Here is a 26,580-nt window from a genome sequence, read left to right as displayed (position 1 = left end):
CCTGAGAAGGCCACTGGCTTCTGCTGGGTCCCTTCCTCTGACCCTCCTTAGACTCATATCCAACCCTCCTCCACATACCCGCTGAGGTGACAACTAGCCCATTTCACAGGTGAGGAGCCTGAGGCTCAAAGGGCCCCCAGATGTGGCCTCAGTTCCCCCATCAATAGGATTTTCAGGAAGGGCAGAAGCTCATGGAGGATGGGGCAACTGAAGTGGCCCTGCAGTCCCCCTATCTTCTGGGCACCCCCACCAGAGGCCCAGTGACCTGGGGGCCACGTCGCCCACTACCACCCCAGCACAGAATCTAGAACTGAAGTATAGTTGAGGAAGGAAGCAGAGCTGGGGCCTGGAGACTCCAAATCTCCTGAGCAGCCTCGGTGATCTCCCCACTGGCCAGGGGGCTCCTCCAGGGCAGAGCTCTGGAGGGGCTCATGTTGGTGCCAGGAAGCTCAGTCAGGCAACTCTATCAAGCCCAGGGCCTGTCCTCCCGGGTCCCCCTATTTCTCTACACCACCTAGGCTGGAGCCCCAGTTCCCAGCCCTGCCCCAGTTGTGCCATCTCACGCTCGGGCACCAGCTTAGCATGGGCAGACATGGGGGCTGGAATGACAGACCGAGTCCTTGAGCTCCTCTTCACACATCTGGAGTCACTTCTCACCTGGGTGGTCACAGCCACATTGACCACCCTCTGCTGGTCCCCAAGGGAGAAGGGCTGCAAGCACCATCACCCTGGAGAAGACCTCATCTCACTCCAGTCCTGCCCTTCCTCTGACCAGGGGCCAGAGCAGACAGCTGAGGGCACCCGGCAAGGGAGAAGTGCAGCCACACCGTCACAGACAGACTCTTTATAAACATCCAGAAGGAAGTTTTCTCACCCGTCTTCCCATGATGTCCCATGAGGGAGGGAGGATGGAGCTGAATGGTACAGAGCTAAGACCAGGGCTGCACCTGATGAGGGAACTCCTGGGCCTTAGCAAGGGCAGGCCAGGCGGAGCTGATGGTTTCAGAGGCTCCATGGGGCACAGCAGGAGGCAGCCTCGGTGTCCCCCAGTATGAGCCCTTATCTTTACTGTGACTGTTGTGGAAGCTGACCAGGTGGGGGTCGGGTGGGGTTGAGGGGCTCAGCCCCACTGGACGCTGGACTGCAGGGCCCACCCCCCAGGTGGGGGTGCCCGCAGAGATGGAGGCAGCTCCTGGACTGGTGGCCAGCCCACGGGGTACTGGAAGACAGTGGGTCTGATGGGTTCAACCCTAGAGAGAGAAGAAAAAGTTGAGAGAATTCGAGGTGGGCACAGCCCAGGCCCAGGCTGGGGCATGCCCCCAGCTCACCCTCCCTGCCACCTCGGCTGTAGGGAGGGTCAGTGACCTTTCCAGAAGGCAGAGCCTCAAAAACATGCAGACCTTTTGAGCTAGCAACCTCACCTCTAGGAATGAGCCCAAAGGAATAGCAGGGTTGTGGGCAGAGATTGAGTTACAAGAAATAGAAATAACCTAAGTGTTCACCTGTGGGGGACTGATTAAATATATATGCACGTCTACAGCAGAGATGCTATGCAGCCTGTGTAAAAATTAAGCAGACTTACATGCACTGATGAGAAAAGGTGTCATGATGTACTGTGTGAATAGGAAGAAAAAGCAGCTTATAAAATAATGTATATAGCATGATATTATTTTTGTTTAAAAATATATAACATATATAAATGCATAAAAAAAAACCCCTGGAAGACAGCAAAATGTTAACGGTGGTTTTATCTGAGTGGTGGAATTATGGGTGAGTTTTTTTACTTCTTTATACTTTTCAAGAAAAGTTTTACAAGCACGCAAGCCTTTGAAATCCAAAATATTGTCTAATTTTTTTTTTAAAAGCCTCATTTCTCATGCTATTCAGTCTCCTTCCCTTAAGGTCCACCACTGCCGGTGCCACCTCCTAGGAACCCAGGGCCCATTTGAAGCACCCACCCTAGGTGCCCAGCCTGGGGCTGCCCTGTCCTAAGGGAGCTGAATTAGCTGCAGAGATAACCTCCCCCTACCAACTGCTCTATATTTTGATCCTTCTGAACTTGACTCCCACTCAGGCCATGCAAACCCTTTTATAGATGAGGCAACTGACGTGTATGGAGTCCGTCACATGCCCAAGTGACAGCCCAGGGACGGGGGATGAGGGACTGGAATGCAACCTACACATGGGCTCCGGCCACATACACCCCCACCCTGGCTGCAGCTCCTGCTGTACCCACCTCCACCCCATCCCCAGGCCCAGCTCTCAGTGAAGGTTAGAGCCTGGCAACTTGTGGCAAGCTCTGGGGCCCAATGGCTGGCCCTTTGTGAGAGGTGGAGCTGGGGGGCTGGGGACAGGAGCCCTGGGAGTTTGCCTCACTGCACCTACCCAGTCTACTCCTCAGGACCTGACTGGATAGCGAGAGCCTATTTGAGGACATCGGGCAGCCCCAGGAGCAGCCTCTGGGGCTCCTGTCCTGTTGCAGAGGACAGGGAAATCCCTGCTCAGTTGCTTGCTGCCTGCTGGAAAGCGCAGAAAGCAGCTCCCAGCATGATTTATGGCACTGGGGAGGTTTCAAAAAAATCCAGCAGCGCAGAGAAAGGTGGGAGTGGGGTAAGGCTCTGCAGCTGTTGGAAGGGAGAACCCCAGCTGTCAGCTAAGTCTGGGCTCCTCACAGGGTCAGGGTGACCGTAATTCTCCACAGAGAGTGTATGATCCTGTGGAGACCCTTCCCATGAACCTCAGACCCTTCCTCTAGAAAATGGGGCAGATTCCTGGGCAACTGGGACGCAGAGTGCCTGAATGCCCTGAGGCCTCTTGCCAGGAAAAGGGTACACCCACGTGTGCTCACAGACACTGGCACACTCCCTGGGCCCCAGACACAGAGGGCCCTGAACCCCTGAAGCACGCCCCTCTAGCCCTGCACATAACAGAATGGTTGCACATGTGGCATGACCCTGCTCATGGCTTCTCTTGTGGCCTGTCTGCCCTATGCACAGGACAGGAGCAGCGATCTTGTTTCTCCATCCATGGTCTCCTAATCAGAAGGTCTTAGGGAGAGGCCCGGGCCGCAACAGCAGCGCCAGCCCAGAGAGATGTGCAAAGAGGGAAGATTAAGGGGTATAAAGTCACAATCTGAAGAGCCAACAATAGAGGGCAGGGACAAGCACCAACCTCACTGGGGATTAGGTGGTATAGCTAAGGCCAGCCTCTCCCTCTCACCACCGGCTGCTCTTGGCAGATCCCTCAGGGTCACTGTGCTGAAGAGGATAGCACAATGCTCCAGGCTGGGGCCCCACAAAGCCTCCGTTTCCCCTTTTACAGGAGGGATGGCCTGGCTCACCTCGAGGACTCTGCTCAGCCTATAAGGTTAGAGGCTTTGGGTCTGGGCGGCCCCAGATGGGCCAGGCAGCCACTTGTGCCCCATGCCCCAGGGGAAGAAAGAGACACAGAGAGGAAGAGGGGCCACCAGACCCATCCCTATAAAAGGCTCGTAGCACTAACACTCAGGAAATTGTTCTCCAGGTTGGGGATCCTGCTCTCCCAAATGCTCTCTCAGGCAGTCCACATGGCCTGGGCTGGCATGTAAGACATCTTAGCCAAGCCTGAAAGATGAGTCTGACTTTGCCAGGCAGAGTGGGGCGGCAGCTACTGGCTGAGGAAATAGTGTGCACAAGGTTGCTCCAAACTCAGAAACACCCAGCACAGCTAATAAACTGCCAAGCGTCCAGTGGGACTGATACAGAGGCCAGAAGGGAGAGGTGAGAAGGTGACTCCCACAGGCTGGGGAGGTGGCAGGGAAGTTCCACCTGAGGTACAGGAAGGGAGGTGAGCAGCCAGGGGAGCATGGCTTAAGTGAGTGCAGAGCGTGGCTGGGACCCACAGACAGCTGGTCCAAGGAGCAGTGCAGAGCGGAGTGGGAGAGCAAAGAGGCCCCCACAGCTCTCTGGGCAGCCTCCAATGGGCTGAAGGAGCCTGAAGTGCAGGACATGGATCCCTGGATGATGATGGCCGGACCCAAGGACGGGGTGACCAGGTGATCAAAATCACAACCATTTCAGACAGGACCAGGAGGAAGAGATGTCATACTCCCATATTTGAGTCATTTCTGTACTATATATATTCCCAAGATGGTAAAGGAAAAACTGGGCACGAATTTAAAACAAAGGTAAAAAACAATGAAAGTTAATTTGAAATAGTTTAACAAACTCTTCACTGGGGCACAGAGAAGGCAAGAAGCTTGGCCTTCACCTCTGGCAGTGCCCTGAAGTAAGGTTTCATCTCACAGACTGTCCAACCAGGCTCCTTCGGCCCAGACAAGGCTGCTGTCCCATGAGGCTACACCACAAAGATAACTGAGTTGAAAGTGAGGTGGTCCAGGGTTAGGCTATTTGTACAAAGTCACAGGCAGCTCCCAAGCACATCCTTTAGCCCTTTCCCTCTCCTCTCTCTTCTTCAATACCTGGGAGAAGAGTCCAGGAGTCGTGGCCTTAACAGGAGGACCTGGGACAGCATGTGGCACACATCTGAGGGCTCCTAAGGGTGCTCCCCATACAAGGAGTGAAGGGTGCCCTGTTAACTTCTGAGCATCCTGGGTGCTGGGTCCAGGCAGTAGCCACCCTCCTCGGGGAGGCAGTGGCACAATGACAATAAGCCTGTTTTTACAACCCTGTGCAATCTCAGCTCTGTCTCTTCCTAGTCATGTGCCCTTGGGGCAAGTCATGCCCTCCTATGGGCCTCACTTTCCTTGTTAGGTGACTATGCCTACCTGGCAGGACCCCAGAGGGTATACAGCAGTGACTGGTACACTGGAGACTCAATAACCACAGTCGGACTCCCCTCTCTGGTAATGTTATTGGTGATGTGGAATCCAGTTGGTTTGGCCACCCCTTCAGCCAGCACAGACTCCAGTAAGGGAGGAGCCACTAAGGGAGGGGGATGAGGCCCTGGAATAGGAACCTTAAATGCATGCCCCTCAGCCTCTGGAGAGGACTTGGGGACCCAAAAGCCCCTGACATGGTCGCTCCCTCAGGGAGCTCTGCTGGGAAGAGGGTTCCTATCTAGCCACTGGGCAGTACATGGAGACTGTTCAGCTTCAGGTCAGGTCAGGCTGGCTGGGGTCTTGCTCACAGAGGGCACAGGAGGAGGGGACCCAGGAGGGCCTGTACCTGCTGCTTGGGGCTGAGCTCAGCCGCTTGGCTCTCTTCTCCAGCCAGTCCTCCAGATGGCCCTCTGGGAGCTCAGCGATGTCTGGGGGCCACTCCCTGGCCCTCCTCTCCTCTGTGGGGATAGGAAGACATGAAGGAAGACTCCTGCCTGAATCCCACCCTCCCACAACACAGGCAGAACCTTCCTGGGAGGGCACAGGCAGGAAGGTCAGGAGCAGAGCCTCTGGCCTGTCCCCACCCTGCCACTAACTCCCTAGGCCCAGCCCTCTGGGCTTCACTCTGCTTCCCCATTAAATGGAGACAAAACACGGCTACCTCCCAGGCTTTTTAGAGTTGGACACAGAATAACACATGTAGACAGCCTGGCCCTCAGGAGGGGTCCAAGTCCGGGGTACAGAGAGGTTGTGTGGGCTATGGAACAGGGCAGAGCAGGATCTGAATCTCGGCTCTGCCACTTGCCGGGTCTCTGACCCTGGGCAGGGGAAGAAGCCTCAGCTTTCCTGATTTTTCTTCTCATAAAATGTCTTATAAAAGCCTTTGCTCACTGATTTAAAACTGAGCAACAGCGAGAGTTCAAACAAGCTTTGTGTGAGATGGGGTCAGTGTCTTGGAGGAGATGGTTTAAGATGCGGCCTGGGGGTCAGAGGAAAATAATCATACTCATGGACCAATGCTTACTCCAGGCCAGGTCCTGGGCTAGTTCTGCACAGGCATCATCTCACTTCATCTTCAAAAGCAGTTGTGTTCAACAGATTAGGACACTGCCTCCAAGAGAGTAAGCTGCGTGCCAGCGTCACAAAGGATATGGCAGAGACAAGACTGTCCGAGATGCCAGCTGAGGGCGCACCTCTGCTCCCAGCCCCTTTGGCCTCTCCCATCCCTGTCTCAACTAGGCACTGATTTCAGCTCCAGGCCCATCGGCCTGTGCTCTCCCCACCATGGACCAGCTGTTCCCTGAACTCAGACTGGTAAAGAACTGGAGATATTGCCACAGCCAGGAGCTGCTAGCCTGGCCCACGGGGGTCTTACTGTGGGAAAGGTCCTGGAAACCATGTATTTTGCCAGGGCTGCAGCCACTCTGTCATTTGCTCCCCAGGGCAGGACATTGCCTACAGGGTCTGATTGGTCAGAGAGTAGCAAGGTCCCTCAGGAGACAAAGGTAAAGGCCAGGTTGCCCACTCTCCGGCTGCCCCAATGCCTGGACGGAGGGAAGGGAGAGGGCAGTAGCACCCTGGGAGACTGGAGTCGACCTCTAATTTACCAGGGCTCACGTGGGGCCCTTCTGCCTGAGTGCTAGCCTCAGTTTCTCCATCTGTTCAATGAGGGGTTGCATGGGGGTATCGATAAAGACCATTTAAGTGGGAACTTCCTTGTTCTCTAATTTGAGAAAGAGTGAATTTTCCATAGGCAGGCATGCCAGATTCCAGAGAAAGCTGAATCTGCTCTTCCCTGGAATTCCCAGGCTGCTGAGGGCAGGCAAGATGCTCTCTTCATACCAGAGTAGAGAAGGGGATCTGCTTGCTGCCAAGTAGGGCCTCAATATATGTTGCCTGATTGAGGGAGGGAGGGAGTGCAATATGAATGAATGCCAGGCTAGCAGCAGGGTCCAGGTGGGGCTGAGGTGTACCCTCAGGACTCCTGGGCAGAAAGCCATGCATGCCACTTTAAACCAGAAGGGGACACAGATGGGAGCTCCCCTGCTCCTTCTCCACTCATGCCTGGGGTGGTTTGGAGGCAGTTTCTGATACCCGCGCCATCACCCCGGGGAAGCCCTCAGCCTATCCCACATGGCAGCCATTAAAGACAGGGAGCTGAGGAGGCACAGTGCGGCTTCCCCGGCCTCAGATCCTGCACACACCCTCAGCAATCCACCCCTCCCCCAGCCCAGGGTCCCCGCCAAAATATACCTTCCACCTGGATACTCAACTCCTGTAGGTCTCGCTCTGACATGTGGGAAAATCTGCAGTTAGGGCCAAAGTCACACTGGCCTGCAATAGGAAGACAGTTACTGCCGTTCTGGAAGGGCTCCCACCTGGAAGGGCTCCCACCGTGGGCTGAGGAGCACTGGAGTTTTAGGGGCAGGGCTTTAGGGACTAAAGAGTAGCAACCCCACCTCTGAAGAAAAACTTGACTCCCTCCGGCTCCGCCCACATGATCAGCCACAACCACTTGTCTGGTCCATCATGCCCTGCTCACAGCCCTTCCCTGGCTGGGGATCAAATTCCACTGAAGCCCTTCACGACTGGGTTGCACAGCCTCTGCAGGCTTGGCTCTTGTCACCACCCCCACCACCAGCACCAGCCCTAGCCCATTCCCCAGCCTGAACAAACTACATGCAGGTCCTTGAAAGGGTCATGCTTCCTCTCTCCACTCCAGGCCATTGCACGTGCCGTGTCCTCTGCCTGGTGGCCTGTCTGCTCATATGGCTCACACTGCTCCCCAGAAAGGCTTTAATGGCAGTTTTGTACCATTAAAGGAGGTACCAAAGTCCAGGGTGGCTTTCTGAACTCAGTTGAGGAAATCAAATGTGTCTCAAAATAATAGGAGACTGAAGATGTCTTAAGCCAGCATAACCCACCAGTGGCATGTACACATCAAAGTCCTTGGGGAAGCCCCTTATCTGCAAGCCTGGTACCCATCTTGGGGCAGCCCCATCTCCTGAGGGAATGCAGCCATTCGCCCAGCTTCCCTAGGCCAACAACAGTGCCTCTCCCCAGTGCTAAGTGTCCTTACACAGCATGTTAATCATCATGGTTTTAATCTTTGCCTTGGCTACTAGGAAGCTCAGGGCCAAACCCTTAGGGAGTACATAGGACCTCAAGGCAAGCATGGAGAAGATTAATTCTACTGGCTTTGTTTTATTTTTCCTACCCTTATTTTCATTTACCTTTGGTTTCTTCACTTACTGAGGTTTTTATCTCTTTGAACTAGATGCATTTTTATTAGCTGGGTATTAAGCAGTCAAATCAACACCCAGCATCCTTGGTTCTAATTCTGAACCTTCTCAATATTGTCAGACCTATTACTATCTCCAGCCCCGCCTGCTGAGAGCGGGTGGTGCAGCAGAGGTCGGGCTCCCAGACTAACTCAATCAACCAGTCTATTACACCCATCAGTGTCCCCTGGATTTACTTGTAATCTCCCAGCACTTGCTTGTTCTGAGTGAGCCAACAAAATCACATTCTAGGTCTGAAGAGCTAAAGACGAGCCCCCGGAAGTCCTATGGCACAACACTAGGGAAGGCCCCAACTGATCAGTTGGCTGATGCGCAAAAGCCACAAAGTGGGTTCAAGTTGGTGGCCAAGGTAGGGGAGAGTCTCTGCAGAGGTTCAAGCAGGCCGGACTGGGCATGCTGGTCCCTGGGTGGGTAGATGGGACCTGAACTGAGAACGCTTTACCTGTCAGGAGAAATTTCCTGCAGGGCCGCTTGTTCTGTTCATCCAGCAAGATGGCAGCTGCATCTGTGAGAGGAGAGAAGGGCTGGATTCAGACCTGAGCTGCACACAGGCACTTCCTGAGATCAGGAAAGAGCTTCCCATCCATAAAGGAGTGTAAGAGAGCATGACCACAGATAAGGATGCTGGGCAGAAGGATCTGAGCTTCAGGTGACCTCAACTCTCCCACCCCACCCAGACCCAGCCAAAGGCAAGAACCAGGTTTTAGGTCAGAGGTTCTGAACTTTGCACAATGAAATCACCTAGAAAAATTTTTTTAATGCTGATACCACAAGACTTCTCTGCACTGTCTTTGTAATTTCCTATAAATCTGTAATTATTTCAAAATAGAAAGCTAAAAAAAATTTTCTTCTGCCCAGGAAGCTTACTAGTAAACCCCAGGGCCTAGGCATTGTTCCACAGCCAAGGATGCAAAACACTGCTCTCCATTCCCCTCCCTGTACCAGCTGCAGGCTCTCAGCACCATACCAGCCGCCAGCCTCCACAGGACTTGGCAGCAATCTTTCTGGATAAGAACCTTAACCCTGGTTTCTTCCGATTTTTTTCTACCTTTATTTTCATCATATAGTTATGGTGTAAATTTTATGTTCTTCTTGAGAGGCAAGGAATCAATCAGTCAAAATCTGTAAGTAAGACATGTGAGGAAGGTGTTCTGTCTGATTCAGAGGCCGAGGTCATCCTGGAGGAGGGAGAGGCCAAACCTGGGCTGGGCACTGTCCTCATTCATCCACCACCTTTTCTAGAGGCCACTGGGTACAGCAAAGACCACAGGCTTCAAAGCATTTCCTCCTCACAAACCCACTGTAGAGCTAACATTCCCATTTTGCAGAGGGGGAAAAATGAGGTTCAGACAGGAGTAAAGAGCACATGGGTCAGGAAGTGGGGCACACAGGCCGGTATGAACCCTGGCATGTGAGTCTAAAGCCCCTGATCTTTCCTGTGTGGTTGCTGATCTCCTGGTGGCTGGTGGACTATAATGGGGGCTCCTCCCTTCCCCAGGGAAATTGGTGGCTGGGGGAGGGGTGGGCTGCTGGGGTCAGGAGTTGGTTACAGAGGACTCACTCCAGGGAAGGCCTGGTGGAGTGTGGGTGGGGCCAGCAGGGTAGGGAAGAGCCCATCTGTCAGCACTGGGCTTGTCAGACTCAGCCCAGCCAGCTGGTGCCACATATCTTTCCAGGGGAGGCGAGCTGGTGGAGGGCATGTAGATATTGCCCAGGGCACTCCTGGGGGTAGGCCAGCTGAGGCTGGCAATGGGGCTGGGCCTGAGTCCTACACAAGGGGTGGCTCAGTGTGAGAGAAGAGTCCCAGGCTGCTCAACATCTGGCTGGTGGTTCTCAACCCCATGGCAGAATCACTGGGCAGCTTTTAAATACACAAATACCCAAGCCCATTCTTCTCAGGTTCTGCTCTAATTTATCTGAGGGGGAAAGCATGAGAATTGTTAAAATCTCAGTGACTCTGAAGTGCACCTGGGCTGGAGAACCCCTGGCCCAGGCCCTGCACAAAGAAGTCTATGTTCTTCCACACTGTGTTCAAGGGTCCACGTGATCTGACCCCATTGGTCCTTCTCGCTTCATCTCCCAAAATTAACAGCTGCCCTGGTGCCCTGTGTCTGTTTGCTCATTCATTTAGACATTCATCTAACAAACATTTACTGAGCACGTCCTGTGTGCCAGGCACTGCGCCAGGTTGAGGATTTAGTGGAGTACAAGTCAGACCTGGTACTTCCTTCCAGTCCAACAGTCACACTAATCCACGTGGATATAAATGGGGTAAACAGTTAGCACGAGGCCAAATGACCTGACCTGGCCCAGGAGGTGGGGAGGGCATCTTAGAGGACTCTGAGTTGAGATGGGAGAGCCAGGATAGGGGCGGGGAGGACAGCAGGAAGGGCATGGCTGCCGAGGGTACGGTATCTGCAGTGGACAGTGTGACTGGAGCTCGGAGGGAGAGGTCAGCAGGGCATGGAGGCCTGGGCAGGACAGGGGTTCCACCCAGAATATGCTGTATTAACTGGGTGTGAGACCACTTTACAGAGGCCCTGCTTTCCTCACCTGCAAGTCTTCAGGGCCTATCTGGGAGCTGAGGACATGCTAAGTGTTTACCAAGCACCAGCTGAATGAATGACCCCATGAGATAAAAGGCCTGAGGACAATCCTTTTGTGGACCCATAAGTATTGTTCCCACTTAGTGAAGCCTTACATGCTATACAGTTATCTTGAGATTACTGAGGCCCTGTCATATCTGTGGGAGGTGGGTATTGCTGTCATGGCTGTTTTATATGTGATGAAGTTAGGGCCACACTGTTAGTGAGTGACACCTTGGGAGTGACATCCGGGCAGCCTAACTCCAGGGCCCACACTTGTCCTGACCATGGCAGATGGATGGTCAGTTCCTCTGGGGGCTAAAGGCCTTGTCTAGGCCACGAAGGTGGGAGCAGAGCAAGTGTTAAGTCCTAAACCAGGCTGGGGTAGCATGTGCCTCTCCCTCCAAAGTCTATGCTGTGTGGTTGCTCGGCTAAGGTGGAGCCCCGGGGAAGCCTCTTGAGGAAGTGGAAAGAGCTTGCATGGCAGCCTAGGGACCCAGGGTGAGGTGATTCACTACTCTGAAATTTAAAGTCACCATGTATAAGTGGGGATGCCTGGCCCACCCAGGCTCCCTCAAAGAGCTGTTCTAAGGACTGCCTGTGGCTGGGGATGTGAGAGGACACTGGGAATGCAGAAGCCCTGAGAAGGGGCTCACCTGTTTCACCTTTTCTATAAGTAACACAACAGCCTCTACTGACCAGCCCTGGACCTGAGGACCTGGCTGCTCTTGGCTGAGTCTGAGACTAGGAGCAAACACCAGGGTAAACTTGAGGCTCAGTTCTATGCCAGATGACAGCCCCTGCTGGATTTGAGGGACAAGGTGCTTCTGCCTGACACCAGAGTCAGAGGCCTCCCAGGCACCCCTGCCCTGACTCCCAGCTCCTCACAGCCATGCCTGGCCTACTGAGCAGCCTGGGTGCCTTCCCTTACCCAAGCCTCTGAGGCTCAGCTTCCTTATTTGAAATGGGGAGAATCTGGTAGAGCTTTGAAAATATCATGCCTAGGCCTCACCCTAAACCTGCCTCTGGGGAGGGGGTGAGGAGATCAGTGTTATTTCAAGGTCTCAAAGGGATCCTAACTCAAAGGGTTGAGATCTGCTACCTTAGAGAATTACTGAGAAAAGCAAATGACAAACCATGGAAGGCACCTGGCATGCAGAAAGCATTCAATAAATGGTCACTCCTCTCTAGTGAATTCTGAGTCACAGACCAGGGAATTCTGTCTCTCTTTCTCTTTCCTTCTCAGCTGCTGGGACTCAGCTTCTTCCTTCCAGGCTTTGGGCCCTGTCCCAGAATCCTGCTCCCCAATTAGTGGAGCATCAGCCCTGCCCCAGCTCATCCCAGGAGTTCTAGGTCCACTGCCCCCTCCCCACACCACTGAGCACTCTCTCCATTTGATCTGGCTTCTCACTGGCCACCCTCTGGAATCTCTCTGGTTATTGCTCAGTGTGTATGTCTAATGACAGCAGTGAGGAACAGCTCCCCTGTAGTGAATGCCTTGGAGTGCCAGGCCCTGTACTAGGTGCTTACAGCCTTAGCTCATTCACCCCAGTCACATCTGCTCTGAGAAGCCTTTCCCAGAAACTCGGCTATTTGGCCATCCACCATCCAGTCATTCAATGACCATTCACTACATCCCACTGCTCATAGAGCAGTCAGTCATCACTGTCAAATGCAGCTCTGGTCATGTTGGCTGATGCCTAAAGCCTTTGAAAGGCTGCTCTCTGCCCTCGGGACAACCCATCCCACTTACTGTGGCCTCCACAGGCCTGTACGAGCTGGCCTCTGCCCTGTCACCAACTTCAGCCCTATCATTCTCCTCTCCTGCTGTGTCTATCCACACCCTCTCTTCTGCTCCAAGAGCACAAGGTGCTTTGCTCATGACTGCCTTCTTTTATACATTCTGCCCAGAATGGTGCTTCTGGCTTTTCCCTATCTTGCTACTGCTGGCTCAAACATCATCTTCTTGGAGAGGCCTTTTCCCTGGCTACAGTATCCCCAGAGCCTGGCAAGGGGTCTAACAGAGCCCTCAGTCAAGATTGCGGAGGAAAGGCACTCACATTCCAGCCTGACCTCTGAGGGCCCATCTGCCCTAGGGGCCAATGACCCAGGCCTCCTCTATTTTGCTCCTCAAAGAGCCCAGACCAACCAAGACTATCACTGGCCATATGGTGTTTTCTTGTCTGATGATAAGAAAGACTGGAGAGCAAGGATCCATAAGCCTGGCGGCTAAGCCAGTGGGCACCCACCTCGAAACATGTCGTACCAGGACTTCTTGGCCTTGAGGTGCTGTAGCCCATTCAGGTGCTTCTTGCGGTTGTGGAGGTTGTCCTGGAAAGAGCGGTCACAGTAGTCGCAGAAGTAACGCTTCCCCATGGCCACCTGCACCAAGTGCTGCCGATGCCTGGGAAGCCACAATGCACTCGGTCAGAGGGTGGAGGCAACGCCACACACCAAAGCCCATGGCACACCACCCCACTGAGCACTCCCTCAGGCCTGTGCTGTGAGGAAGGCTTTCTGTACACACGCCATCTCATCTAAACCTCATGACAGCCTGTGAGGAACTACACAGGCTGATGAATGTGGCCTATGAGGCCTCATTCCAGAGAGATCTTTTAACAATGTGATGCCCTGCCTCCACCCCAAGCCAGTTAAGGCAGAACCTCAGTGGATGAGGCCCGGGCATCAGTATTTTTTAAAACTCCCCAAGAAAATTTCACATGCAGCCAGGCTGGAGAACCAGCACCTTACACCCTCTGGCCAGCCCCCACCCTCCACATCTCTGACCTCTTCCTCTCTTCTGTTCTCTCCACGCCAGCCACACAGGCCTCCTCTCTGCTCCTCGAACACACCAGGCACATGCCCACTTCCCAGCATTTCCCCATTGTTCCCTCTGTCTAGTTGCTTTTCCCAATACCTGCCACATTTGCTCACTCGACTCCTTTGATCTTTACTCAAATACTACCTTCTCAGTAATCTACCGTGACCACTTTATTTAAAATTGCAGAATCCTCCACCCTATACTTAGTTTTCCACATTCCTGCCTCATTTTTATCACCTTTTAAGTAATAAGTTACTTGTCATGTTTACTATCTTTTCCCCCGAACAGGAAGATAAATCCACGCTTGCCGGGTTATTGTAGTTTATTGCCGAAGCTCCAGCACCCAAAGCGGTGCATGGTACATAGCAGACAACCAAATATTTGTTGAGTAAATAAATTCTCATTTTCCTTAGGGGACAACTGAGGTTCAGAAAGAGGAAGTGATTTGCCCAAGGTCACACAGCTGGTAAGCAGAAAGTAAACCCAGGTCCCCTGAAATCCAGCTGCTGAGTGTCCTCTCTTCCATTGCTAGCTCAATGCTTAGAGAAGCCAGAGGCTCAGGCAGAAATGCAAATAGCTTCCCAAGGAGATTAGCTAAACCCTCAGGTGGCAAGTCTCCAGACAATCACAGAGGGAAATGAGGGCTGAAAACCCATAAGACTTTTCAGGTGCGGTGAACAAAGCTGCCACTCCTGAGCCAGGAAATCTGTAACCCAAGGTAGGTGCTGATTCCATGACTCTCATGGCCAACCCATGTGTCTTCCAGTTTGGTGCCACAAGACCAGAGGACTGGGTCTGCTCAGGGCCATCAAGTATAATCTCAGCGAAGGCTGAGCCCAGACAAGCCCCTCACCCTTCAGACCCTATGCTCTGACCCTTCATTTCACAGAGCAGGTTCCTGAGGCCCAGAGAACAAAGACAAGTGACTTCCCCAAGGTCATGAGGTAGCAGCCCAGGCTAGCAGCAAAAGCTCCAGACTCCCAGGATCTGGCAAATAAAAATAAAGCCAGGACCTGACTCACAGGCAGATGGATAGGGGAAGGCATCTTGGAAAGAGAATGGGGATAGACACAGAGACAAACAAGCCCCCCAGACAGTTTAGGCAGCCATGTGGGTTGATGGAGAAAGCCACTCCTGTGGCAGACAGGGACAGCAACCATTAAGTCGAAAGCTATAATGGGATTAGGAACAGACAGTCATTCAAAATGAAAACATAAAAAATCTCTCTTTTCTCCCATTACTGCTGAAAAACCACATCCCAGACACATGGACTTGATATATTAAATTTGGCAGCTCTAATACATCCCGTCTTGCCAATATACTTATAGGAATTGAACTGAAATTGTAAGAGATGAACGTTTAACGGCTGAGAGCTTAACCAAGACATTCACAAAGCTTAAAGCTCCAGGAGCTGTGGGGCTCTGGAGAGTAATGGGGAGGGGTGGGGCAATGGGAAGGGTGTCCCTCTGGGAAACTGAGACGAAACGTGGATCTGTTGCAGATTTGGCTGGATAAAAACACATAGGCACTGAGCAGCAAGCTGTGTGACCTTGGGCAAGTCACTTCCTCTATTTAGGCCTCTACTTTCAGGGATATGAGGTGGTGGGTCTGACCGGTTGCCTGATTGGGTAGTAGTAGAAAGAAGTTTGCTAATCCAAGTGAATTATTAATAAAAGAGTAATAGTAATAGAAATGACACTACTAATGTTCAGCATTGAGTGAGGGCTCAATAAATGTTATCCATTACTTGATTTATTGTGTATCTATTATGTATTGGCACTAGATTAAAAGTTTTATAACACATCATTTCATTTAATCCTCAGGACAACCTGTGAAGTAGGACCTAGTATACCTTTTGAGATGAGAGCACTGAGGCTCCAAGAAGTCAAGTAACTTAGTCAAGGTCATGCTGCCAGAAAGCAGCCAAGTTGGGCTTAGAATCCAGGCAAGATGGCCCTAGAGCCCTTCCTAATGACTAATGAAAGTCTCCTACCAACAAATTACACCAGTAGCAGCTTTCCTTTATGAAATACTCACTATACCCCTGGGATCATGTGGCCCCTTTGAACCCCAAGAAGTATGTATTATTATAATCCCATTTACGAGGGAGGAAACTGAGGCCCAGAGAGGTGCTGTGAGGTGCTCCAGATCACCTATGCTATCTAGGAAGGGTGGAATAGGTCTCAGAGTATCTGGGGCTTGGGTCTGCTGAGAAAGCCTCCCACCAACCCACTGGGAAATCAAGACCTGCTCATTCTGACTCCTACAGGTTGGGCTGTGCACAGGTTGTCTGTGCGCATGTGTGCGTGTGCGCTGGGGCAAACCAGCCTCAGCTGAGGGCCACAGTGGCCGTATTGCCCTCCCATACCTTCCTGTGCCCACTCTGGTCAACTCCCAGCCGGCAAGTTCTCAGCTATCCAGGACGGGTCAATAGACCTCACATTCTAGTCCCAGCTCTGCCAGGTGAGGCTGTGGCTCTGTCACTTGCCCTTCTGGGCTTCAGTTAACCCGTGTAAAGCAGCAGGCAGGCAGCTGGCTTTAAATTCTGCCACTACTGCTTTCTAACTGTGACCTAGGGTAATTAACTTCTGGCATCAGTTTCTTCCTATGTAAACTGGGATAACAGCAGTGCCCATCTCAGCAGCTGCTGTGAGATTCAGATCATCCATACATACAGTCCACTTAGCCAGAGCCTGGCCCACAGGAGGCCCTCAAGAAAAGTTGGCTGTCATCACCATCATTGTTATTGGCCTTTGAAAAGCCCATATTTCAGAAAACACAGGCTCAGAACAAGGAACAGGATGCTGCTGCCCAAGTGACCTCTGGGGTCAGGTGGTCCATATTACAGATAAGTGAGGCCACGAGAGGGGAAGTAAGTTTCTGAGGTACGCAGTATAAGACAGAGGTGGGATGAGAACCTCAACCTCTGTGGGGGCCCAGACTCCTGCCCAGACCAGCAGCTCTGCAGAGCTCCCCACTGCCCTGGGATGATGTCAGGGGAGCACAGAGCATCTAGAAGACTAGCACTTGCAGCCTATCTCACAGGCCTTCCCCATGGAGGCAGAAGCCCCTTCCTGGGCAGGAGTTGGCCTTCAGCAAGGTGACCTCACCCAGGCATCATCCACAGGTGGATGTGTGGAGCTCCTGACCCAACTGCCTCCCGCTGTAGTGCCTTGGCGGGAGAATAAGTCTCTGATACAGTGCCCGCCAGACACACTACTTGGCAAGCAGAGCATATTTCACTTCAACTTACCCCTCAGCCAGGCGTCCCTGCACAAGGCACAACCTGCACCACTGCAATGCACTTGGCAACCGTGAGTGGGAGGTCAGGGAATGGGGGTGGGGACAGATGGATGTCTCTGATGATGCCCAGATACCAGCATGGGCTGCTGACTAAGCTAGCCCTCTCTGCTGTGATTCATTCTTATCCTTTGAGGCTGGTGTGCTCGGCAGCGTGTGAGCGAGGCCCTGTCCAGAAAACAGAACAATCTGGCTCTACTCAGGCAGTGCCACCCACCCAGTCCCAGGGACCAGGTCCATGGTTGCAACAGCATCTTCTGGCTCTTTGGAGCTTGTCCAGGAGACAGGGAAGTTGCCTGGGGTGAAGGGGAAGTGGGCAAGGCTAGTGGGATAACCCTCTGGGGTCACACAGGTCTGGGTTTGAAACTTGACTGTCCTTAACAACTGAGTGACTTCTGGAAAGTTATTCCATAGCTCCTCTTGTCTTCTCATACGTTGACTTACTGTTACCCGTGCCTACCTCCCCACTAGAACATAAGCTCTCTGAGGGCAGAGTTCTATCTGTTCCACTGCTGCACCCAGCACCCGCACAGGGCCTCACATATACAACTGCTATGAAATGAGCCTGCAGCAACCAAGGCCTCCCGTCCTCTGCTTACTGACATCTGCCAGGCCCTCTTCTCCTCAAGCTTGAATCTGGGGATGATGACAAGGGTGGACAGAGAAAAGAGACACATAAGGCCCTAAAGGCAGATATCTCATGACCAGCACCCCCTCCCCGCAGGACCTCTACCTCCAGCAGAGCCAGCTCTACTGACTTAAATGACACCAGGCCACCCTATGGCACCTGACTTCAGTCCTCTAGTCTCAAGGAAAAGATTACCAACTAGTTGAGACACTTTAAGGTAGAGGTAAGAATAAAAGAGAATGGAAGTGGGGTAGGGTGAGGAAATATAGCTTCAGATTTCATTCCTGTGTGTTCGGCACCTGGCTTTCTTCCTCAGAGACCAGATATAAAGGTGTCTACTTCAAAGATGAGGACACAGGTTCAGAAATACTCCTAATTTGCTCAAAGCCCAGGCTAAAAGAGGCACTGATAATGGTAATTTTTCATCAGCTTGAGTGCTGCTGGTGGGCCAGAGGTGCCGAGGACACCCACGTACCCTTTTGTGGAGCCCTCACCATGATGCTGTGAAGCCACGTGCCGAGACTCCACAGCCAAGGCATTCACACTGGGATCTGGCTGACCTCAGAACCCTTTCTCTCCCCACACCACTACTCTGCTGTGAGGCCATCGTGGGGCAGACAGTTGTGCTTCATTGATATTCTTGGTTCTTTTCATTGTGTGTCTCAGGTACAGAGCTAGCTTTGGCACAAAGCTAAAATAAGCCAACAGCTCGGCTGTGGCCAGGGGCTGTGATGCACACTGTAATTATCCAGGACTTATGCTCACCACATGCTGTCCTCAAGCTCACCTGTCATTTCTTCTAATTATGGCACCAGGTAAACACACAGGACGGCTTTATTACACACCCACTAGGAACATGGCAACGTCCCAGTGCCACATATGCCTACTGTCTTGAGTCTGCCCTATGGGGGTGACCCGCAGACTGCCAGCTCAGGACCCAGCTCCAACAGAAGTGCCAAGAAGGTTTATGTCTTCCCTGATAGGGGCCCCAATATGTTAGGGTTCTCCCTCAGATGCCCCAGGGTTTTGTAGCAACCACACAGTTTTCTCATCCTGACCTCATTCATACGTTCCACCCCTTGGTGTGAGGCACATCAATTTATTCCTGGTAGTATAAGGGGGTGGGGATTTCTAATTTGGCAGGTCTGGGTGAGGGCCAGGATCTAGGGAGGCCATGCTACACAGTCCACAGACCACATTGGGAAAAATGCTGGTCTAAGGCAGAAGATGATGGGCTAAAGAACAGAGAGGGTGAGAGCTAACTCAAAGTCACACAGGTCACCCAGGCCAATCCCTATTCCAAAAATTCAACCCAGGTGTGAATCTCATCCCTGCCACTTTCAGGCTGTGAAACTCTCGGCAAACTATTTACCCTCTGAGCCTCAGTGGAAGATGAGGGTAAAAATATTATTTCATAATATTACTACAAAGATTAAATCATGAATGTTAGGTGCTTAGCACAGTGCCTGACATGCCAATGGGGCTCAATACCCATTCGTGGATATGGCAACCAGCCTCCATGGTCTAAGGCAGAAGATGATGGGCTAAAGAACAGAGAGGGTGAGAGCTAACTCAAAGTCACACAGGTCACCCAGGCCAATCCCTATTCCAAAAATTCAACCCAGGTGTGAATCTCATCCCTGCCACTTTCAGGCTGTGTTTGTACCTAGTGTTGTTCCCTTCCAAGCTGTTATCAGGGTTAGTCTGTGTAACTAAAAGAATAGAACAGAGATGACAGCCTATTACTTCCAAGATCAGGTGGCTACCATCCTGGTGTCTCCCTTTCTTTAATCACTTGCTCTGGGGCAAGCCGGCTGCCATATTGTGAGCAGCCCTGTGGGGAGGCCCAAGTGGCAAGGAACTGAAACCTCCTGTAAACGGCCATGTAAGCTTGGAAATGGACCCTACAGCCCCAGTCAAGCCCTCAGATAGGTGTAGCCCCAACTAACAGCTTGACTGAAACCTTGTGAAACACTCTGAGCCAGAACCACCCCACTGAGTCACTCCCAAATTCCTGACCCTCAGAAGCCATATGAGATGTTTGTTGTGTTAAGTTGCTAAGTTTTGGGGTAATCTGTTATATAGCAATAACTAATGAATACAGTGGGATGTATGAAAAAACTAAATCACTTTACAATACACGATGGCCACAGGTACAAAGTGCCCCGTATCCCGAAACACTCCTGAGTCAAATCAAAGGAGCTCCCCTACCCCATTCACACATGCACAACTCTAGAGTTCCACAGTTCCCTTTTCATTCATTCATTCACCAGCCAAACATTTGCTGAGCGCTTCTTCTCTGCCAGACCAGAGTTCACACCTCACGACAAAGAGTCCCTGCTCTCATAAGAAGGTGCACTGAGTATTTGCTGAGGGTGGCTGACAGATACACCCCTAGTAATAATAGTAGGTAACAAACTTTGTGCTGGAGGCACCAAGGACAGGCACCTGCATCCAACAGGGAATTCCTCCAAGGAAATAATCAGAGATGATTTCAAAGAGCTAGGTACCAAGGGGGTCACCGCAGTGTAGCATGTCCTAAAACAGAAATCTAGATGTCCAATAGTAGGAACAGCTGATGGTTATCCATTACTCGCCACACACCCTGCAGGCTGCTCAGTGTCCCGAGTGGGGTGGGGGCAGGGTTCAATGACAAGATGCACAAAGTCTGTTATCCTCATCTTGCCCTGCAAAAAGCTATAGGCAGAGGGAGCCCGCAGCTGGCCAGGAGCACGAGTAGGGCATGAGCCATATCTGGTTAATAGAGTACCACACAGCAATTAAAAATCAAGTCAAAGGAAACAAGTTCCTCACATGGACAAATATTCACTCTATATTACTAAATAAAAACAGCTTGTTACCACAATAGTATATATAATTTGATACCACTTTTTTAAGGAGAAAGAATCTCCTGCCCCAATATACACACACACACACACACACACACACACACACACACACGGAGATTAAAGCAGGCAGGAAAATATTTACTATGGTTATATCTGGATAATAAATATTTATAAGTTTCTACATTTAACATGTATTATTTTTTAATTCTCCCCAAAAATTCCCTTCAAAAAAGTGGGAAATCTGTCAGGCAGGGATCAGTCCTATCCTTTTCCTTTAGGAGCTACCATGGATGGTTCCAGTGACCTGGTTCACCAGGATGAACCACCTAGGGGCAGCGGTGAAAGGTATCAAACAAAGACATTTCCCTCAGTCCCTGGCTGAAGGCTGATAGGGAGCGCCCTGATTCCAAGCAGACCTGGCTCAGTGAAAGCTGGCTGAACCCAAATCGGGCTCCAGGGAGCTGCAGGCTGGAGACACAGTTTCTCATCAGATAGTTACAGGTCCCAGGAGGCTAGAGTTTCCAAATAGGAAAAGGTAAAAATAGCCTGAAGGAGGCTCCTGAACCAGATACCCAGACTCAGGGAGGCCTGTGCCTTCCCTGTCCTCTCTCCCAAGTCTGGGCTTTAAATACCATCTGATCTTCTGTCAATACTGTCACTGCTACCCAAGTCGGGTCTGACCTACTCGTACCCGGACCAGCCTCCCCAGTTCACCCTACCCTGAGCAGCAACAGATTGACCTTCTTAAAATGACTCCTGCTCAAAATTTTCCATGGATCCTTATGCAGAGCTTATTAAAAATGAAGTCTCCTGGGTCAGATCTCCAGAATTCTTACCTAGCAGATATGAAGGGGTGGGGGGCAGAAATCTGCATTTTAACCAGTGAATCTAGCAGCCACTATTAGGCACCCTCTAAGAAACGAAAGCCAGGGGAATGAGCTCCTGCTCATCCACCTCTTCATTCTCTACATCCCAAAGGCATCCTGTGCTGGGGACAGTCTCTCTGGGTAGACACAGCCCCCGATTCATGTCCCAGTAAGAAATCAGTCTGATTACTGAATAACTTCAGCTTGCTGAAATGATACCTCAACTTGATTGGAATGCTAAACACAATTCATTAGAGTAAATAAAACTGTTTTCTTACTAAGTGTCTTGTTACACTCCAGGAAAGTTTAGAACTGAAAATAGAGGGAGTAGGCTAAATCAAATACATTGTATTAATGTTCTTGTCCTAAGTTTAGTAATAATCAGTGTATACTGGTATTTAAAAGTATCTGTAACATTGAAAAGAATTTGACATGTTGAGTTTATGACAGATAAGCACTGTGATTCCAATTTAAGTTAAAATAATATAGTTAGGTAATTGATAAAATACATGTCAGTAATTGATATGAGACTTGTGATTTTAAGTTGAGAGGTGAGCAATGGCCGGAAACATTGGCTAAATATTAAAATCACCTGGGGTGCTATAAGATTCTAAAGGTGCCCCCCATATCCTAATTTCATGTCAGAAATGTTTTTTTTAGCTCCCCAGACTGAGAACCAGTGACATAAAAGAAGTTGACTGTTAATAAAGTACTGAACTATTTACAAGAACTTAAAATTCATTTTGCTTATAGGTTTAATTTATTAAATTTTCTAGAAACTAAGTATTCTGGGGAATTATGCTTATGTTATGTATCTGAAGTACTTAAAAAGAAAATTAAATATATAAAATTTATAAATGGAATTAAATGTGTAAGAGAATGTAATTAGGCTGTAAATAGGGCTGAATGTTTAAGGGACTTTAGTTTGTTCAACTTGAGTTCAAAGATTAATCAAAGGAAAAGTTAAGGTAATTTTTCTTATTTTCTAGATCTATGTACAGAATAATAATTTCTAAGTTGAATTTGATGGCTTACAGAAAATTAGGCTTTTAAAAATTGTTGCTCCAAAGAGAATTAACTAAAAAGACCAAAAATAAAATCAAACAAGCCACACCTTAACTCCGTGTTCTTCCCCACCTACCCTACCTAAAATAATTCCTCTCTCCTCTGAACTTCCCATCAGCCAAATTTGTTGTTAGCAAGACATAAGTATTCTTTCCCAGAAGCTTCACATCCTGTCCCAAGGGGCTACTAGGATGCTTCGTAAATAGAAAATAACTGCAGTAAGGATAACTCATCCTGGATGTAGAACATTTCATTTTCCCTCCCAGTCCCCTAACAAGGCATTACTGTGAGTTTTACAGGTCAGAGGCAGTTCTAGGTCTCGAATCCAGTCCCTGATTTTTAATGCCACATGTATGCGAATGACTTTTATTTCTGGTTCAGACCTCTCCTCTGAACTCCAGATCCAAATCCTCATTTGCCTCCAGACTATAAGGGGCAGCTCAAATTAAAGGTGGCCAAATAGAACTTAAGATCATCCCCATGGATTTTAAATTGTTGAGGTCAAAACTTAGGGCTTGATTCCCCTGTCCCACACACCCTAGATGTCTGTCAGCTTGTTCTGTCTGTCCTACCTCCTCAAATACCTCCCAAATTTGATCACTACTCTAACCCACATCCTAATCTAAATTACCATCCTGCCTCAACTGACCCACTACAGTAACTTCCTCTCTTTAGTCTGTTCTCCAGAGAACAGCCAAAATTATGACATTAAAGTGTAAATTAGATCATGTCACATCCCAGACTAAAACCCTCAGGGGCTTCCTAGTGCAATTAGAAAAAATAAGACTCCTTACCATGGGTTACAAGGCCAGATATGAGCTGACCCCAACCCGCCTCTTCACAGTCCACTCCTTTCCTTCAAACACCCAAGACTGCAGAGACTCAAGGCCTTTGCACCCACGTTTTCCTGTCTGACCTACTACTATTCATTCAGGTCTCTGGTTAAGTGTTACCCTGTGCACCCTGGCTAAAATAGCACCTCCACCCCCTCCCAATCAACCTGTTTTCTGCTCTTCACAGCATTACTTCACCTCCCATTCATCCACACATAGTAGAATGAGCGCTCCATGAGAGCAGAAACATGTTCACCGCTGAGTTCCCAGCGCATAGCCCAGAGGAGGCGCTCAGAAAATAATTGTTGAACAGCCCCAGTACTTCAAAGCCCTTGCTCTTTCTATTCCCAAGAAGAAATGAGTGGAACCCCCTTGTAGGTCAGGGTTCTCGGCAGCGAAGCCCACGGATAAGGAAAATAGGAAGTAGGGGCAGAAGCTCCCCTTCCCTCGAAGCCCAGCAGATTCATCCCCCAGGACTTGACTTTTGCCACAAGCTCCAACTCTAGGGCAGGACTTGGGGATGATAGAGGAGACAGTGGGAAAGACGAGCCGAGGACCCGGACGCCAAGACCCTCCTCGCCCCTCTATCCATTCCCCATCCTATCAAATGGTGCGACATGCCGCAGGGCTGCTCAAAATTTTCCATGGATCCTTATGCAGAGCTTATTAAAAATGAAGTCTCCTGGGTCAGATCTCCAGAATTCTTACCTAGCAGATATGAAGGGGTGGGGGGCAGAAATCTGCATTTTAACCAGTGAATCTAGCAGCCACTATTAGGCACCCTCTAAGAAACGAAAGCCAGGGGAATGAGCTCCTGCTCATCCACCTCTCCATTCTCTACATCCCAAAGGCATCCTGTGCTGGGGACAGTCTCTCTGGGTAGACACAGCCCCCGATTCATGTCCCAGTAAGAAATCAGTCTGATTACTGAATAACTTCAGCTTGCTGAAATGATACCTCAACTTGATTGGAATGCTAAACACAATTCATTAGAGTAAATAAAACTGTTTTCTTACTAAGTGTCTTGTTACACTCCAGGAAAGTTTAGAACTGAAAATAGAGGGAGTAGGCTAAATCAAATACATTGTATTAATGTTCTTGTCCTAAGTTTAGTAATAATCAGTGTATACTGGTATTTAAAAGTATCTGTAACATTGAAAAGAATTTGACATGTTGAGTTTATGACAGATAAGCACTGTGATTCCAATTTAAGTTAAAATAATATAGTTAGGTAATTGATAAAATACATGTCAGTAATTGATATGAGACTTGTGATTTTAAGTTGAGAGGTGAGCAATGGCCGGAAACATTGGCTAAATATTAAAATCACCTGGGGTGCTATAAGATTCTAAAGGTGCCCCCCATATCCTAATTTCATGTCAGAAATGTTTTTTTTAGCTCCCCAGACTGAGAACCAGTGACATAAAAGAAGTTGACTGTTAATAAAGTACTGAACTATTTACAAGAACTTAAAATTCATTTTGCTTATAGGTTTAATTTATTAAATTTTCTAGAAACTAAGTATTCTGGGGAATTATGCTTATGTTATGTATCTGAAGTACTTAAAAAGAAAATTAAATATATAAAATTTATAAATGGAATTAAATGTGTAAGAGAATGTAATTAGGCTGTAAATAGGGCTGAATGTTTAAGGGACTTTAGTTTGTTCAACTTGAGTTCAAAGATTAATCAAAGGAAAAGTTAAGGTAATTTTTCTTATTTTCTAGATCTATGTACAGAATAATAATTTCTAAGTTGAATTTGATGGCTTACAGAAAATTAGGCTTTTAAAAATTGTTGCTCCAAAGAGAATTAACTAAAAAGACCAAAAATAAAATCAAACAAGCCACACCTTAACTCCGTGTTCTTCCCCACCTACCCTACCTAAAATAATTCCTCTCTCCTCTGAACTTCCCATCAGCCAAATTTGTTGTTAGCAAGACATAAGTATTCTTTCCCAGAAGCTTCACATCCTGTCCCAAGGGGCTACTAGGATGCTTCGTAAATAGAAAATAACTGCAGTAAGGATAACTCATCCTGGATGTAGAACATTTCATTTTCCCTCCCAGTCCCCTAACAAGGCATTACTGTGAGTTTTACAGGTCAGAGGCAGTTCTAGGTCTCGAATCCAGTCCCTGATTTTTAATGCCACATGTATGCGAATGACTTTTATTTCTGGTTCAGACCTCTCCTCTGAACTCCAGATCCAAATCCTCATTTGCCTCCAGACTATAAGGGGCAGCTCAAATTAAAGGTGGCCAAATAGAACTTAAGATCATCCCCATGGATTTTAAATTGTTGAGGTCAAAACTTAGGGCTTGATTCCCCTGTCCCACACACCCTAGATGTCTGTCAGCTTGTTCTGTCTGTCCTACCTCCTCAAATACCTCCCAAATTTGATCACTACTCTAACCCACATCCTAATCTAAATTACCATCCTGCCTCAACTGACCCAATACAGTAACTTCCTCTCTTTAGTCTGTTCTCCAGAGAACAGCCAAAATTATGACATTAAAGTGTAAATTAGATCATGTCACATCCCAGACTAAAACCCTCAGGGGCTTCCTAGTGCAATTAGAAAAAATAAGACTCCTTACCATGGGTTACAAGGCCAGATATGAGCTGACCCCAACCCGCCTCTTCACAGTCCACTCCTTTCCCTCAAACACCCAAGACTGCAGAGACTCAAGGCCTTTGCACCCACGTTTTCCTGTCTGACCTACTACTATTCATTCAGGTCTCTGGTTAAGTGCTACCCTGTGCACCCTGGCTAAAATAGCACCTCCACCCCCTCCCAATCAACCTGTCTTCTGCTCTTCACAGCATTACTTCACCTCCCATTCATCCACACATAGTAGAATGAGCGCTCCATGAGAGCAGAAACATGTTCACAGCTGAGTTCCCAGCGCATAGCCCAGAGGAGGCGCTCAGAAAATATTTGTTGAACAGCCCCAGTACTTCAAAGCCCTTGCTCTTTCTATTCCCAAGAAGAAATGAGTGGAACCCCTTTGTAGGTCAGGGTTCTCGGCTGCGAAGCCCACGGATAAGGAAAATAGGAAGTAGGGGCAGAAGCTCCCCTTCCCTCGAAGCCCAGCAGATTCATCCCCCAGGACTTGACTTTTGCCACAAGCTCCAACTCTAGGGCAGGACTTGGGGATGATAGAGGAGACAGTGGGAAAGACGAGCCGAGGACCCGGACGCCAAGACCCTCCTCGCCCCTCTATCCATTCCCCATCCTATCAAATGGTGCGACATGCCGCAGGGCTCTCAGGCTTAAAAGAAAGAGCCCAAACCGCCCGTGGGGGATGCGGGTAGACTAAGACTCGCCCTTCGCCGTCCGGCCAAAGAAGGTACCTGGCTCTTCTGGGCCCGACCTCTCCGAGTTCCTCCTCCTGTGCCCTAGCGTCACGAACTGCTTGCTGGGATTCGTAGTCCTTCCTTGGGTATCAGTTCGCCCTTCCCACAAACCTTTGGGACTCAAAGCTGAAAGAGCGCAGGAGCGGGGAAAGCGC

At 49.7% G+C, this 26,580-nt stretch overlaps 1 protein-coding gene across 1 annotated transcript; it reads right to left on the bottom strand.

Moving 5' to 3' along the window:
• Nucleotides 1-829: 829 nt before the first annotated feature.
• ZMAT5 (zinc finger matrin-type 5) lies at nucleotides 830-26,560 on the bottom strand. The gene is made up of 6 exons (XM_011373351.2): nucleotides 26,423-26,560; nucleotides 12,956-13,110; nucleotides 8,564-8,626; nucleotides 7,073-7,153; nucleotides 5,166-5,277; nucleotides 830-1,250 (listed from the first exon to the last, which is right to left on the bottom strand). The coding sequence occupies exons 2-6, from the start codon at nucleotides 13,080-13,082 to the stop codon at nucleotides 1,121-1,123; spliced, it is 513 nt and encodes a 170-aa protein (XP_011371653.1). The 5' UTR covers nucleotides 13,083-13,110; nucleotides 26,423-26,560; the 3' UTR covers nucleotides 830-1,120.
• Between the last annotated feature and the right edge of the window lie 20 nt (nucleotides 26,561-26,580).

Source organism: Pteropus vampyrus, unplaced genomic scaffold, assembly GCF_000151845.1.
Source record: "Pteropus vampyrus isolate Shadow unplaced genomic scaffold, Pvam_2.0 Scaffold223, whole genome shotgun sequence".
Classification (NCBI taxonomy): domain Eukaryota; kingdom Metazoa; phylum Chordata; class Mammalia; order Chiroptera; family Pteropodidae; genus Pteropus; species Pteropus vampyrus.
The sequence above is the reverse complement of the archived record's forward strand: the minus strand, read 5'-3'. Positions and strand labels throughout refer to the sequence as shown.

Bases quoted from the DNA above. Each gene is read 5' to 3' on its own strand.
- ZMAT5 (XM_011373351.2), bottom strand. From the start codon at position 13,082: ATGGGGAAGCGTTACTTCTGCGACTACTGTGACCGCTCTTTCCAGGAC. The intron at 5,278-7,072 runs GTATATTTTGGC...CTATCCCCACAG, and splicing joins GTTGAGTATCCAGGTGGAAG to AGGAGAGGAGGGCCAGGGAG. The intron at 1,251-5,165 runs GTACAGGCCCTC...TTCTCTCTCTAG, and splicing joins AGCTCAGCCCCAAGCAGCAG to GGTTGAACCCATCAGACCCA.